The 16,760-nt window shown below is 39.2% G+C and overlaps 1 protein-coding gene across 1 annotated transcript; it reads right to left on the reverse strand.

Annotated features, from left to right (window-relative positions):
* Positions 1-48: 48 nt before the first annotated feature.
* Positions 49-15,920, reverse strand: gldc (glycine dehydrogenase (decarboxylating)). Its single transcript, XM_041999832.1, has 25 exons — positions 15,492-15,920; positions 15,276-15,354; positions 12,506-12,641; positions 11,915-12,079; positions 11,614-11,691; positions 11,363-11,510; positions 9,734-9,930; positions 9,508-9,604; positions 9,249-9,354; positions 8,364-8,503; positions 7,659-7,739; positions 7,464-7,561; positions 6,948-7,032; positions 6,819-6,860; positions 6,546-6,688; positions 5,228-5,303; positions 3,973-4,098; positions 3,616-3,765; positions 2,960-3,072; positions 2,671-2,812; positions 2,323-2,434; positions 2,143-2,238; positions 1,892-2,064; positions 1,690-1,770; positions 49-695 (listed from the first exon to the last, which is right to left on the reverse strand). Exons 1-25 carry the CDS (start codon positions 15,777-15,779, stop codon positions 555-557), a joined length of 3,093 nt encoding a protein of 1,030 aa, XP_041855766.1. The 5' UTR covers positions 15,780-15,920; the 3' UTR covers positions 49-554.
* Positions 15,921-16,760: the final 840 nt, after the last annotated feature.

The following is a 16,760-nucleotide window of genomic DNA, read 5'->3' on the forward strand; positions in this document are numbered from 1 at the left end:
TTCACCTTTATTTACTCTTGCTCTCATCTGTATTCAACCAGACATTTGAAGGTAAACACGTTTAATGCAGACATTGTTTTTCCTACAGAAGAAACAGGATTAGAAAACAGTTCTTTTAAAATTAAAACAGCTTTCTAGGTTGACAAACATACATTAAAAGAGTTTCAAATAATAAATGCATATTAACAAAAACCTACAACTAGAACACTTATATTTCTCAGGAATTCAGGGACAACTTAAAGTTGGCTATTTTACAGAAAAAAAAATAACAGGCACAAAGGGCTTTTTTTTTTTTAATCCATACTGGGAGTCTATAAAATGAACCGCATTCAGCTCAAAGGGTGGGTGTGTTATGGAGCTGCCTCTGTGCTGGAGGGTGTTCTTATTTAAGTAAGCAGGAAGTTGCATCTTTTGGTCCGTTTGAATAGTTTGAGTTGTGGTAAGCCCAGTCCCAACATCCACCCATCAGGCTATGATGGACATCAGAGACGCCTCAGAGCTCCACTGATGTCTGGAGGCCAGGCTGGACATTGGGACAGGGCTACAGACAGTGTCTATGAGGATGCTCTTTTCTCTTCATATGGAGACTCGTAGACCTCCATAGGTGGGCAGGTGCACACAAGATGCTGGTCTCCATAGATGTCATCAATCCTTGAGATGGTTGGCCAGAATTTGGTCTCAGGCCTTATGAATGGCTGCAGAGTGAGTACAGAGAGCACTTTAACAAGACTGCTTTAAAAAGTTTTTTTAATCTCTCAAAATATATTTCAATAGTTGTAGTTTAACTTTATGCAACTGTAATATTTACATTATTATGGAATCTTTTTTAAATTATTATTTCACATTTGTGAAAAATGTCTTTGTCAGAGCTCAAGATCTTAAATTCAGTTCTCTGATTTTATAATCAACAGTCTAGAAACCAAAGATTTTTTTCTCTTTACAGTGATAAAAACAGATATATTGGACTCTAAATGTGTACTTTTAATAAAGCAAAGCATTTGTAGATCAGTTTCAACTTTAGCATTTCACAGTCATCAGGTAACTTGGTAGAGAGGTGGAGCATGGGCAAAGACGAAGCTACACTGAAGTATTATATTATAGCTATAAGTATTGAGAAAGTTACAACATTACTGTGATATTGCATATTTTACTATTATCATGCAACCCTATTAACAAGCAATCTACCTTAAACAGGAAGAGGTATAATCAACAGTAAATGTTCAAAATGGCAGTTTACAGATTTTGTTTTTGTTTTTTGTTTTTTTTAATAAAATCCTTTTCATCCTGAATAAACTTTAAAAAAATTATGAGTCTTTTTTTTTTTTTTTTTTTTAATTAATCACTGTTTTACAGAAGGTTTAGCCAAAAACATTATATACTGTCAGATATTTGCTGTGAAATTTGAACCTTTCAACTTTTTTGTAATAAAATGACTGTTCTTCACATTACATTGCTATGATGGTTTCATGTGTCCTACATTTTCAACACTAGATGGCGACAGAGTCAAAGAAGTTTTATTTAACTAGGCTGAACATCAAGTTTTAAGTTTGGGACTCAGGAGGAAGATCGGATTATTGATTTTTTTTTTCCTGGCTACTAATTATGCCAAAATGTCTGTGGATGAGACACTAAACTCAAAACTCCTGATTGACTGCTCCTGCACTATCAGTGTGTGAATGAGACGCTCACCAAGGGGAAAGCCGCATACTCCCTGGAATATGACCTGTCCCAGTTTGAGGATGAGATGCATGCCAGAGAGTGAGGGGCCATCTATGCACAGAAACAGAAGCATGAGGACACAAGACAGAACCCGACAGACCACAAATCACAGCTTAACTTTTGTGACTGTAATGCATCTTTTCACTTCCTGCAAGTCAAGCTGAAAGTGTACCTTGAGCGGGTTGATGCGGGAGTCCATCCTCCCCTCCTCGATGTCTGCGATCTCCTGGCGGATAGCGAGCAGGGCGTCACAGAACCGATCCATCTCAGCTTTGTCCTCCGACTCTGTGGGCTCAATCATGAGCGTGCCAGACACTGGCCACGACATTGTGGGAGCATGGAAACCTAAACACCAGCAAACACACAAAATCCATCATATACTGTAACAAATATAGTAGACGGAATGTGCTCAACTCCACCCACCATAATCCTGAAGCCTCTTCGCCACATCGACAGCCTCAATATTAGCCGACTTCTTGAATGGCCTCACGTCCAGAATGAACTCGTGAGCAACAAAACCTGCTCAGACAAAAAAAAAGTTACTATCAAAATGTTACACATCCTAAAATTAATTACTTTAAGTTATTTGCAGAAATACTTTACCTTTCGTGCCTCTGAAGAGGATTTTGTAATGACCTTCCAGCCTCTTGGCCATGTAGTTGGCATTGAGGATGGCGACCTCTGTAGCATGAACCAGTCCCCTTGATCCCATCATCTAAATCAAACAGGAGACTGATATTAGTTAAGCCTTGCAACTGAGGTTTTACAAAAAATCTGGTTTCTTTAACTCCTTTAAAATCTACTTTTAATAAACAGCCTTTTTCCATTATTTCAGTTTATCTGACTTTGGCATGAAGAGGACATGACAACCAGGTGACCTTAAATCACTGCAAACTGGAGCCAGAACAGAATCTTTCTGTTACGTGAGCTTCACTAATGATCTGCGCTGACCTTGATGTAAGCCCACGAGATTGGCAGGATGGCGCTGGAGCCCCAGGGAGCGGCACTGATGGTGCCCAGCGAGCTGCTGCTGTTGACTGACTGCATGGCAACCACCGGGTGGCTTGGCAGGAAGGGGGCAAGGTGGGCCTTCCTGATGAGAAAGTGCAGTCAAATTCAGTGCTTTGGTAAATAAAAAAAACGAGATGATAGTTTAACTGATGATTAGCAGTAATGTTTAAAGTCGATGCAAATAGTTAGTTGCTGAATCTCATATTCAGTGGGTAATTTTGGGACTTACACTCCAATTGGCCCCATGCCGGGTCCTCCACCGCCATGAGGGATGCAGAAGGTTTTGTGCAGGTTCAGGTGAGACACATCGGAGCCGTAATCTCCAGGGCGACACAAACCAACCTGAGATACAGAGCAAGGAAGAAAGTCATAGCTTTTAGAACTATACATTCATTACTCTGCATATTTCAGTTATTTACTAAATATTCTGTATGTTATCTCTCTCTTTTTTTAGGGCTTTAAAATTAACTATTTTTGTCTTTTTAAAATCATGCTCCACAGTCTTCTTTCACAGCACAGATGTTCCCCTGATTTTCAGGAAAATCAGTCAATAGAGAAGGGAAAAACTGGACAAGAAGTCTCATTTAAAATGGTTTAACATTTGCAAAAAATAAACAAATGCTGCATGTCATGACAGGCAGAGAGAAAAACATCCTCTAATCTTATTTGGAAAAAAAAGAAAAAAAAAATCACTGGATTAGCTATAAATACTGCAGATGACAGCACAAAAGCTATAATCTGCATCCTGCAATGCCCAGCGGTTATCCATTTACTGACTGATAACATCTACAAACCTTTATCCTACAGCCTTCGATCCTCACGACTACTTTCCACTAATAACGCTTAGATTTTGGTTTCATAAAACAAACAGAATTTTTCTCTCACCTGGGCGTTCATGTTTGCTCCATCCAGGTACACCTGCCCGCCGTTGTTATGAATCAGATCACACACATCTCTGATATTTTCCTCAAAGACCCCAAATGTAGAAGGGTAGGTGATCATCATGGCTGCCAGGCTTGCCTTGTGTTTGTCCACCTGGAAGAAATTAAATGATTTACAAGATGTTATTATTAAGATTTTATTCTTTTTATTCCCACAAACTGACCAACTAATGAAACCAACATATAACAGAGCATTATATATTACATTCTTATTAAAAAAAAAAAAAAAAAAACAACCCTGGTGACTGTGAAAAGATCCTTTTTTAACATTATCCAGCTGTTTTCATAGCTCAGCTCTTACCAGAGCCTTGAGGTGCGCCAAGTCGATGTTGCCATCTTTGTCGACCTCCACCACCTGAACCTTCATGCCTGCCATCTGAGCACTTGCTGGGTTGGTGCCATGGGCAGACTTGGGGATCAGACAGACCTGGTGCAAAAAAGAAAAAGAAAACAAAAAACACTGTTAAGACAAACATAAAATCATGGATACAAGCAGACTGTTGCACAGTTTTAGCCTTGGGTTAAATCAGTTAATGTTTTAATACTGACAAAAACATCTAGAGAGACCAAAATATTTTGAGAGGCTGATTGTTACTGATTACTCCTTGAGCAAATAGGTCATGTTTTATATACACAGGCATAAATAAAAAGATTAATGGACACATTACAAACAAAATGCACTCAGATAAAAGTAAAAAATTAAGTTAGCAAGAAGTGGTATTGCCATTTATGTTGTAAAACTGTATAGAAGGCGTCAATGTTTTTAATTTGTACAAAAACAGCAGGGATTTTGAGAGCTTCAAATGAGGAAATGCTGTAGCTCATTTAGTTCTGACCACTTACTTCTGCCACTGAGTAACTTCCCTGCAGGCCATTAATTGATTTTATCCCTTATTAGGATGATACTTTAGGCATTTTGTAACTTAAGCACACAGGAAATGTGGGGCAGTTAGACCTGCAGGTTAGCCAGTGCTGACTGCAAAAGTCTTAAAACATCCAAATATGGAATCTTGAACATAGGTAGCCTACAGCAGACATCACACTGCTTTCAGACCCTTTGTTTGCACAGCTGACAGTTTGGACCTTGACTGGAATCAACCCACTATCTAAGATGTAGTTATGAGAAAGCTATTAAAAAACAAAGGCCATTACACTGCCAGAGAAAAATTGTTGTGTCAGCCTTTCTTTAATCTAAGGAATGATGTCTTATCTCCTCCTGTCCTCAAACTATTACCAATCGGCATGCTAGGATATTGAAGAAATGTCCTACAGTAATACCCAATACATGTTAATCTGTCATGTCAAAGTGACCCGCAACAAACAAACTGACTGCAGGAGCTCACACTGATAGAAGTTATGCAGCGAGGCTTGCACACTAATACCCTATATTAACCTTTTTTTTAACGGATCAGTGAGTCAGCTAATTGCAAATTGACTTAATCCAATTTGGATTAGTCACATAAAAAGCTTTAGGTGTTATCAAATTTTATCAGCTTCCACATATTCAGACTGATTTTTGTCTGACTGCAGTCTTCTTATTTCATGAGCACACTTACACTTCTTGAGCTCTCCCCCTTCGAGTTTAAGTAGGCTTTTATGGCTGCCAGGCCAGCATATTCTCCCTGAGCGCCACTGGAAAACAAAGCAAGCATACCATGGTCATGCATCTCTCACAAACATAATCTCATCAAAGTCCAAAGAACAGTCTGCAGACACTACCAAAAGAGGAGAGGGAATGGATGAAAAGCTAACTTCATGATAACTCTTGACCAATGCTGATAACAGCAACAGGGGGTGTGTGCATTATCAGATGAAACCTGAAGCATGTAGTAAGCATGACATTTAACTAAAGGAATCCAAGCTAAATATCTAAAACCAATACCAGTTGACCTTAATTAATGTCTTGATACTTTTCTTATATGCTTTGCAGATCTCACACTACAAATTTATGAACAGCAAAACGGTAAAAAAAAAATCACTTAAGAAAGGTGATATTTGCACTTTAAGGCACTTTTACATTAACTTTGCATTTCAAAGCAGTTGGTAACGTACATCTTTAAATACTGTTTTTAAGAAAAAAAACCCACTTTTTTTTTAGAACAGAGTGAACCATCTTTAACTGCTTCGCTTCAACTAATCAGATCAACACAGATACACTTGTTGCACAAATTAAATAGTTTCGGGGTATTTATTTTTATTAACTGGTTTTTATGAACACTTATAAACAGGACTAATGTGGACTTGTTTCAGTTGGAACACAATGAAGTGGCTTGAATTGATTATGTAAGTAAAGTGCCTTGAGATGCCTTTGTTGTGTATTAGTACTATACAAATAAAGCTGAACTGAATTGACTGTATGAACCTCATGTCAAAATTAGTTGGATAAAGAGCAAAACCAACATAACAGCTTTTGAGCCTCTTTAAAAGGTGGAAATGTTTGTATAAGTATAATGCATGTATGGCATTATACTTAATGTTTTATATAGTCTAATCTCTTCAAGAAGCCATCATTGTTGATGCCACACCCTGAGCCTGTCATTTAAATGGTCAAAAACAGATTGATAGGGCACCAACAAAGTTTGGAGAAAGGCAAAATAGATTTGTTCCTGATTTGGAAAATCCTATGAGAAGATAAACAGATTTAAAAGTGTCACCCAAGCATGAATATTACATAAATGGTGTAGTAACCTTAAAAATGTACCATCCCAGATCAATTATATTAGCATAGCATCATCTGTTCAGTCAGCAGATAAAAAAAAAAAAAAAAAAAAAAAAAAGAAAAGAAAAGAAAACAACAAGCATTATAGTGTCACAAATCTGTCAACAAGAGTTTGTTTATTGACAGATTCTGGATATTTGGGTTTTTGGTCTCACCTGTTTGGCTGAAAGGAGATCTTGTCGTAGCCCGTCACCTCGCAGAGATCCCTCTCCAGCTGCTTGAAAAGTTTCTGGTAGCCCTCCGCCTGATCCAGAGGCACGAAGGGGTGGATGTTGGCAAACTCCCTCCAGGTAATGGGCTGAAAGAGGACACAGGAATTAAAACACAACTTTTCCACATCATGTTCCTCAGTTGTCATGGAGATAATTTAAAAGTCACTTAAAGTGAAACAAAACCTAAGTTAATCTTAAGATGAGAAAGTAACTCACCATGAGCTCTGATGAGCTGTTGAGCTTCATGGTGCAGGAGCCCTGAAGGGAAAAAGTATTTTTTACCACAATACTCCAGCTTGTGAGTTATTAATCATTAGCATATCAAATTATTAACATTGGACTAACCAGTGGAATCATGCTGTGCACCAGAGAGATGTCCTTGTTCTCCAGGCGCTTCATGTACCGAACAATGTTGGTCTCAGAGTGGTAACTAAAGGAAAAGATTAACCCAACACAAAGCAGAAGTTTTAACTAATTTCCTTTTATTCTGGGACACAAATAGTCAATAAGTCACTAAATTTAAACCAGGTATAGACCTTATAAAAAGGTTGTTTGACTAAGCAAGTTTCCCCAAGTAAGCCTCAATGATCATGTCAAACAATAGAAAATGGATATTAGAAACTCTGATACCAGGACAGACTTTGACACTAATAAAGATTAAATGTTCATTTTTTTAAAATGAAAGAGACAGATGTTGACTTTTTACAGCTCATTTTGCAACTATAGCAGAATCTGGTTAAAGAGGCTGTGAATAATGCCTGTTAAAAACAGAAAAAGTCAGATTTGTCACCAAATTACCTGCATAAGTTTCAGCACATTATTACTACATACAACACTGTTATAAATAAACTGAGATCTAACCTATTGAAGACCTGGTGTGTGAGGAACTTGCTTGTCCTCTTGAACGGACTTCCCATGATCCCTTTCACCCGCTCGCCCATCTTTTCTGCAATTAGCTCCTGCAAATTTCAGTCCATTATAAAACTGAGGGCAACAATGCTTTGTGATTGATAAATGTTGAATAATTGAAAAAAAATTAATTGAGCATCAACGTACAGCTGAAGATTCACAGCCAAAGACCCACAGCAAGTCATCCAAGTCCCTCTCAGTCACCGTCTCGTCCAATGAGACACCCAGCTGGTAGTTAAGAAGCAGTATTAGACATTTTAGACGAGTCTTTTCCACCAAACTAACACAATCACAGAATATTGATTGCAGTCGTGACCATCCCTTTAACATTTGTTGCTCTGCTAACCTATTTATACATTGGTATTAATTTTGCTGGAACTGTGTACGAATTTGTTGATGAAGACAGACATTAGGTGGCATAAAGGGGAATAGCAGGGGGGGTTAATTTTGTGAACCAAAAAGTATGCCAAAAAGTATGTGGCTCACGTCGGTCCTCAAGAGCCACAATCCTGCAGGTTTTCCATGCATCCCTGCATGAACACACCTGACTCAAATTAAATGGATCCAACAGCTTATAAGGATCTGCACAATGACTCATTAGTTTAAGTCAGGTGTGTCGGTGCAGGGATGGATGAAAAACCTGCAGGATTGTGGCTCTCGAGGACCGACATTGGCCACCCCTGAAGTATGCAGTTGTCATTCTTCCTTTTTTTTCATTGTTTAAAGCTGTCTTTGTTGTCACCCCCCCCTTTTAGGCTGAATTTCGAACAAACTCGCCTGATGTTCCACCTTGCTGCCTAAACCTGCCCGAACCCACGATGTAGTGTTTTCAGAGATCATGCTCATACTAACCACTCCCTCGGAGTAGACTCTCAGGTTTATCTGCCTCTGCACGGCTCGTTCCAAGATGTCTTTGGCAGCCACACTGCAGTTTATTTTTAGTGTGTCAAAGAACATGTCGCTGTGCAGCCGGTGTCCTGCTCTCTTTAGACCTGAAACAAATTACAGGAATGAATAATTTAATCTGCGTTTCAGAGGGTGAAACTATAATAATTTCATGGGTATTGTGTGTTTGGGGTCATCGTCTTGCTATGTGACCCATTTCCTCTCAAGATTCAGATTTAGTCATACAGGCTCAAATTATGATACTACCACCACCGTGTTTCAGAGACAGGATATGGTTCTTGGGTTGGAATGCAATATTTTTTCTTCCTTCCTAAACTAATGGGGTTAAATTTTAGACTTTTCCTTTTACTAAATTTCCTTTAGTACCCTAAATTCCCTTTAGTACCCTAAATTCCATCAACTCTATTCTTTATATGTAATATGACACACCTGCACAAACATTGTAATTTTGATAGATACCATCCTTCAGAGAAAACAGTGCATCTGCTCAACCAGTTGTCATACTTTTTAATGAAAACCTTTTACTGCAAATTTACTTTTAAATCAGTTGCTAATCTGAGATGTTCATGTTCAATTTTTACTCTAAAATGCTAAATAAGCTAATAAACAATTCACTAAGAGTTCATTTTTTCCTAAATCTGTACAAATAATTTCTTTTTTCCTCTGCTTATAGGATTTGAGTGGAAATTCAATAATATCTTAAGTAGAAATGTAGAAAAGGGAGCTACAAATGTCAAAATCTAACCATTAAAAGCAAATAGGTCACTATATTATTTTTCTTTAATGAATACCTTTTAATTGGTCTTTGTAGGAGCTCAGACTGAATTTTACCTTCAGCAAGGATCAAAGCAGCATTGTGCGTCCTCTCGGCAATGTGTTTAAGTCCCTGGGGACCATGATACAGTGTGTACATGGCAGCCATGTTGGCCAGTAAAGCCTAGGGAGAATTTTAAAAAAAAGTTTGGTTAGCTGAATACACTCTGTAGAACAACTACTGAAACTGGCTGACAGGCCAAGCTATCTGCAATATATAAACCCCATGAATACATACTGGGGTTTCCATATTTCACACACACACACACACACACACCTGTGCAGTGCAAATGTTGCTAGTCGCCTTGTCTCTGCGAATGTGCTGCTCTCTGGTCTGAAGAGCAAGACGATACACTTCCTTACCAGCAGCATCCCTGAAATATCACAATCTTCTTTTTCATTCAGAATTTCTCAAAAAACATATTTAATTTTCTATATGTAATTTAATTTTTACTACAAAAACAAAAATGACCCATTTTGATCCATGAACCTAATTTCTTTACCTGGTGACTCCAACCATTCTGCCTGGCATCATCCGGACCAGGTTGTCTTTGACTGCAAAGAAGGCAGCATGTGGACCACCATAGCAAAGGGGAACCCCAAACCTCTGGGAGCTCCCCAAAGCGATGTCAACACCAAATTCTCCAGGAGGACGTAGAACGCAAAGGGCCAGCAGGTCAGTAGCACAGCAAGCCAGGGCCTGGATGGAAAGAGAGAAGGAAAAATTTTTGTTTCATTGACTTTAGTTGGTAAGCAAACAGGGGCTGAGCAGTGCCACCCTGGCCACCCCTGAAATCCAAGTGGACGCCCTAGCTGCAATCTCAGGTGATTCACATGTCACAGGAGGAGGCGGAAACATATTTCCAAACAAGCATGGATCACCCATGTTACTACAACAGTTTGAAGTAATTTTTAAAGTGGTTTCCCTAATTAGTCATCCTTTAAAATTATTTACATTTCTTGAAGAGATTTTGTACAGCATATTGTATTAACCCAATACTAACATGAAGCTACGTAGCAGTGTTAAACCAGTTCTATGATAGCACTAGATCATACATTTTCAATTTTAAATTAATGTGGGGAAACCATGACATATTTGATTTTTAGTGAGTGTATTTAGGGACCACACACCATCTCAGTTAATCAATATATTCACATTGGAGCTGAAAAAAACTATAACAATGCTTAAAGAGTACCTCATTATCTAAGTTACTTAGCGCTGATTAAGCTAGCATGACATGGAAAAAGTTTAATTTAAACAAGAGACTAGAAACGCTGCTAGATGATTTTAAAGTAAGCTGCAGCTTGAAAACATGGAGAAATATAAATATATCTCTGACTTTAGTAAAAAGGAAGGACACAGATCAGGTCAAGACAGATCCCAGCCTCAGTGTCAGGAGCCTTACAGCTTCCAAAGTGAGGCTAGCCATGTAAGTCATTGTAGTCAGACAAGGAGCCAGTCTAATTGCCACCAGACAGTAAGCCAGAACTGCTGGGGGGAAGGGGATAGTAACCACTATTACCACATGAAGTATCCCAAAACAACCAACTTACCTGCTTTGAACTTCTTCCAAATGTTTTCACTTGGTGATCCAGTTTATTGATGTAAAGATGTCTTTATTTCTCATATCTCTCTAATGTGACCACAGTTTTCTCAGCAGTGTATGTGTGTGTTAGGGAGAGGAACATAATCATTTCCTTCCTAAGTATATGGCCCCCTGATAAAGTCTTGCCCACCCCCTGGCCATCCCATCTATAAATCTCTAGCACTGCCACTGTGTGCTAACAGTCATTTCCTCAATATAAATATACAGCAGTGTCATCTGCAAACATGTTTATTTGAAGCTGCTGTGACAAGACGCATTACATAGCTTTCAAATGGATGGCAATTGGAGATATGGACACTTTACTTTCAAAAATAAAAAAAGATTAATCAAAATGTGTGCTAGGGCAAACTCTGCAACTACTCTTCGAAAAACAAAGACATGGTTTACAGCCCGTGTAGCTTAGAAACGAAAAATATTTTCCTATTGGAATATTATCCTCTTGGTAACAACATCCAGAATTGTCTAAAAAGTTCATCTGGCATCCACCTATATATTTTTTTTCTTTTCCGTTTAAAACTCTCTTACCCCTCCCTTGTGTGCTCGATCTACAAGAGCCGTGAAGTCCTCCACTCTGCCATCAGTGTCTGGGTACTGAAAAAGAACACCGCTCACATCCTTGCCACTGAAGTCCATCTCATGAGGCAGCTTTAGGACTGTTTTCACTCCAATGTAGCTGCAAAACGATGATGATGATGTGTAGTAGATGTATGACTGTAAGTAAACAGATGTAACTTCTCAAAGAGCTCATGCACAGATTATGTGTTTGTAATACATACTTGGCTCTGGTTTGCACTACAGCAATGGTCTGAGGATGGCAGCGTGGGTCAATGTAGAATGTTCGTCTTTTGTTCTGTCTGCAAGCAAACAACGCAAATAACTGAGGAATCTATTACCCAAGCAAAACACAACACCTAGTTTCCTATGAACTGAAAATGCAAAAAGTATTTTTTGCTTCTTAGTTTCAACCTGTGAGGAGTCACTTATGCGCAAAGCTTTCATATCACATTCTGAGTTTCAAAGATTGTTCTGTACCTTCCAGCATTTGTTTGCATTCAGCAGCAACATGTTAATTAATACCTGTAGCACAGCTGCATGGCCTCAGCAGCGGCAGTTCCCTCATCAAGTAGTGAGGCATTGGACACCGGCATGCCTGTGATATCACAGATCATGGTTTGATAGTTGAGGAGAGATTCCAGGCGACCCTGAGAGACCTCAGGCTGGTAAGGCGTGTACTGAGTCACCCTGAGGACAAAAAACCCACAATGAATCAACAGAACGAGATGGGACATGAGGACAATAGCCCAAAGTTGATGCTATTCAAGGAAGTGGGATGAGACAGAGGAATGCATTGTATGTCTCCTCAGGTCCTGGGAGTTTAGAGAAAACGTGGGCAGGGGTGGTTATTTGGATTTGGCTGAAAGAAAATCTTGTTTAGCAGAAAGCTGGAGAGAGGCACATCATCAGTTCTCACATAAATCTTTTAGAGTAAAGTCACAAGACGTCCAATTAAAAGGGCAAGTTACTCAGCACCACAGATATTAAACTTCAAATGAGTAACCTAAACTTTCAAATAAATGTGATTAGTTATGTGATTAGATCTGTGATCGCATCACAAGAATCCAACTCACACCACTTTTCAAATTGACACAGACATCTGGGAGCACTCACCAGCCGGCGTTCTCCAGGAGGTTACGCTGAATGGGTGGCGGGACCGAGCAGTTGTAGTAACCCATCCCAATATAAGACCTCCAAACTTTGTTCTTTGATGCGATCTTCTGTAAGGCCTCCAAAACTTCATTCTCACCTAGAATATCAAAGAGTTTTAGTTTTTAAACCAAACACCAAGTAACAGTTTTCTACATTTAAACTAGATCTGTAAAATTTACAATAGGTTTAGACAATGTGTCTCAAATGTTCTAATGAACAACACCACGTCTCTCATGTGAGACACCGACTGCTCAGAATGAAGACAGTCAGTGAGGCATGAAAGCAGGGGGGGGGGGGGGGATTTAGAGATGCAACAATTTACCAAATAAATCAATTGAATTGTAGCCGTCCATTGTACGGATGATTTGTGCTCATTTCTCTACATCCAGTAAGCCATTTTCCACAAAGAGCAAACCCAGATGGCTTGTTTCCTGATGTTTAGCCTCATTCCTGGCACTTCATGGCAATTCTGCCAGTGCACAACCAGTCACTGAGATTCTTCTGGCCTTCCTGGCTGCCTAGCAACTCTGAGGAATGGACAATTCGCCCGCCTGTACCAAGTGTTCAGAAAATAAAGATACCTCTAGTCCTGGGTGCTGAGTGAGACTATAGCCAATGTACAAGTGGATATTTACAACTTATTCAAAAGGAAAACAAGACACTTTTAATTCTACTAAATTGTTCACATGTGGCTAATTTGCCAAATATTTTTTTTTCTCTTTGCGATTTTTTTTTTTTTTTTTTTTTTTTGAGTGAATGTGTTGGTTTCAGTAAGAAGTACTGCTTTCCCATGGACCCAGAGTTCTGCAGGGCAGAGAGAAAAAAAAAGCCTGATTCAGAACCATCCAGGAGGTCTATTGTTAAAGAGAGAATCCCTCGCTGGCTTTGCAAACTGAAGCCCTTCGAAGCTGAACAAGCAGAAAAGTAGCACAGCCTCCAGTTTATTCCTTCAGCATGGCTTGTTGCATTATGAAACCTGACAGAGTCAGAGGAGGGGCCGACACAAGGTCGGACCACAGCCACCAGCTCATGGAGAAAAATGACAAAAGTACCTGATCATTAAATTCTCCTCACCAACTTCAGTGTTGAAACAAACTATGTCACATGATCACAATCTTTTAGGATTTTCCAAAAAAGTTTATATTTGGTATTTATTTAGAGTATACAATTACATTACACAGAATTTTCAAGAAAGTATCTGTTTGACAGGATGAAATCTGTAAGTAGAATTAATCAGTTCACATTTTATAACAAGGGTGGATATCATTTTTTATAATGCCTCATGATTTTATGATTTTAACCTTGATTGTTGCAAATTTTCTTTACATCTAACAAATTATCAAGTCACCAACACTTCATATGTTCAGTTCACCATTTATAAGATTACTTTATAGCATTTGTTCAGCCTCTCAGAAAGCAGAGCTCAGAAACACAAAGCAACTGATCAGGCACAAACATTCTCCTGATAAATGGAAGCATAAAAGTACAATTGCGCAACCAAAGTAAACCGGTTACTGAAATCTAACTGACCTGATCACGACAAAGCGGTCATAAGTAACTGAACTGACATTCTTTAAGTGATAAATGTGATCTGATCACAAAATTTAATCATGATTCAACAGAAATTTGTGCTACATTTCCACATTCAACCATCATGAATTAAGCATGACTAAAGGTAGAAGACGTAAACTTTTATGAGGCTTTACAACCTTGTGGCAGACGCTGTTCGTTGTTAATAAAATGACCCTGAGCCTGGTTAATAAATAAACAGATTAAATAATTTCTTGATTAAATAAGTAATGATTAATTGAAGTGCACAACATAGACTGAAACTTAATAATTGTGGTTATTTGAAAGTAAGAGAAAGATATTTATTGAAAGAAGCATCAGATTGTTTGTTTTAAATATTTTTACTTGCAACAACATGACAGGCATTGATTTGATTCTCCTTTACTTGTGCACATCATTGTTGTGTGGGCAAAACTAGTGTGGTCATATGCAAAGAACACATTTGCATTTGAAAACACACATGTCTATGCATTCAGTCATCATATAGAAGTCATTCACTTTATGTGTTGGATTAATCTGTCATTTTATGCTGGCCCAATGATAACCGTCTATGTTTTATCTCGAAACTAAGCTAACAAATTCGTAGAAATTGACAGACTCAGATGCTGAAACATGCACATATTGAATAGTAGATAAAAGCGAATAGAAACGCACACATCTAGGCCAATCTCATGCAAAACACACTGAAGTCACCTTATTAGGAACCCCCTCGGCTGTGATGTAATGTGAACGCTGTAACCAGATTAAACTGGACTTGGGACCGGAGCTCAAGGCTAAACTTTACACTCCAGTTGCCATCCTATGAGCATCGGCTTCCCATCAGGAGATTGGTGCCGCTCGCCGAGTTTCGCAAAAACAACTCCAAATATGTTCAAAGGAAGACTTAACAGGGGAGAGCGCTCCGCGGCGCACAATAGAGGTGCAACCTACATTTCAGCCACTCGCTTGGCTTCATTCTGCGCCTACTAGATGAGGAGGATAACGGCTTTTCAGTGGGATTAAAACATTTTCTTATAAAAGCCTGTTCTGAATTGGGTTTTGCATTATTTACTAATTTAACATTTGATCAGAAAGCCGTTCCCCCCCAACGAGTACCTTTGTACTTATAGCACGATTTAATAGGTAATTTCAGTATGCATGACTATATTCAAATAAGACTTACAGATTGGATCATCCATCTTCAAACTCCGCTGAATACGGATGGAGGCTGGGACTGTTTTTTCGATCAGGTGGTCGATCGTCTGTGAACAAAAGCATCAGATAAACGCGCGCAAATCGCGTCAGTAAACCTTATTTGTTTATTTGCTTCGTTTAAATAATTATTTCTTGAAACTTAATGTGACAACCACGTTCTTCCAAAATGAGTGTAAATTCTTACCTCGATTCCCAGTAAATCCAGCATCTCTCTCTTCTCCCGCTCACCTGGACCAATGTGCCTCTCCGTAAAATCATCGTGTCTGGGTAATATTCTGTCTATCTGCCTGGAGGAGACGGCAGCCGATGTCCTCAGACCCCGGGCTGCTGTTGTTAGGGACGCTGAGCTGCGTCGGATCCTGCACTGAAGTTTCCACACCGCTCGGCTCTTATCATTCAGATGCCTGCACGGTGCGCTGGGGTTCACCGACTTGGCCAGGAGGACCCCCCATGATTTGGCGCAGCTCTGCATCTCTTAATTCACTTTGCGAGACAAAGTCTGTTGAAACCAGCAAAGCCTTCTTGTCCCCCTCCACTCAGAGTAACGCGGTCCGTGTGGGTGATACTACCAACTCCTTAAAACTGCAGAGTTTATACAATGGCACCGTCGCACAATAGCGGTCCAATCGGCGTGGCGGTGCTGCGTGACGTAGTGACGAGCCCCGGTAAAACAGCTGCTCAACTTTCTCACGTGCCAAACTTCCATTGACCAAAAGAAGGCAAGAACTGAGATGTATCACTACAATGATGTTTCAGCAGCCTGATTCAAAGTCCAAAGTGCAAATGGACTTTAACCAACTGCATAGATGTACTCATAGATAACGTGTGAACTCAACACGGTTAAATAGTGTCCCAGAAATTAGACCTAGCTCATCTGCCAATGAAGTAAATAGTTATCCATTTCCCAACATAACATATACACTTTCATATAAAAGTCTTGAGCTTCCCTTCATTTCTTTATAGGCTTTCTGAACGTCTTATTATAGACATTGGCTGCTTGTTCACTCATTTTATAATTTCCACATTGAACATGTTTCTTTGAGTCGGTTAATACTGACCTCAAAATTCATTAAAGCATTAAAAACCTAGCTAATGCAGGAGATGAACCAGTGCTTTATCTATACAAAACAACTTAGGAAAGAAACCATGTAGAATTGATCTTAAAGCACTTTATTGCTAGCAGCCTGTCACAAAGACACATTATTTGTTCCTATGTCAAAGATGTCAAACATGGTTGAGTGGATGGCTAGACAAGTGAAGGATAAAGGAAGTGTGAGGTCTAAATTAAACGTACTTAGACGAAAAGTGATATCCATAATATAGGAGGGGAAATCCAGCAAAGACCTTGCAGATGACCTGAGATGATCTTGTGGATCCATGATTAGTTCACTGAAGCTTCATCAGAAATGGTCTTCATAGAAGGGTGGCTGTCAAGAAGCCATTCTTAAGGAAT

Source organism: Melanotaenia boesemani, chromosome 11 (genome assembly GCF_017639745.1).
Source record: "Melanotaenia boesemani isolate fMelBoe1 chromosome 11, fMelBoe1.pri, whole genome shotgun sequence".
NCBI classification, from domain to species: Eukaryota; Metazoa; Chordata; class Actinopteri; order Atheriniformes; family Melanotaeniidae; genus Melanotaenia; species Melanotaenia boesemani.

Coding starts and splice junctions, on each gene's coding strand:
- gldc (XM_041999832.1), bottom strand. CDS start 15,779: ATGCAGAGCTGCGCCAAATCATGGGGGGTCCTCCTGGCCAAGTCGGTG. Junction 12,080..12,505: donor CTCCTGGAGAACGCCGGCTG/GTGAGTGCTCCC, acceptor TTTTGTCCTCAG/GGTGACTCAGTACACGCCTT. Junction 6,861..6,947: donor TGCACAGCATGATTCCACTG/GTTAGTCCAATG, acceptor TTTTCCCTTCAG/GGCTCCTGCACCATGAAGCT.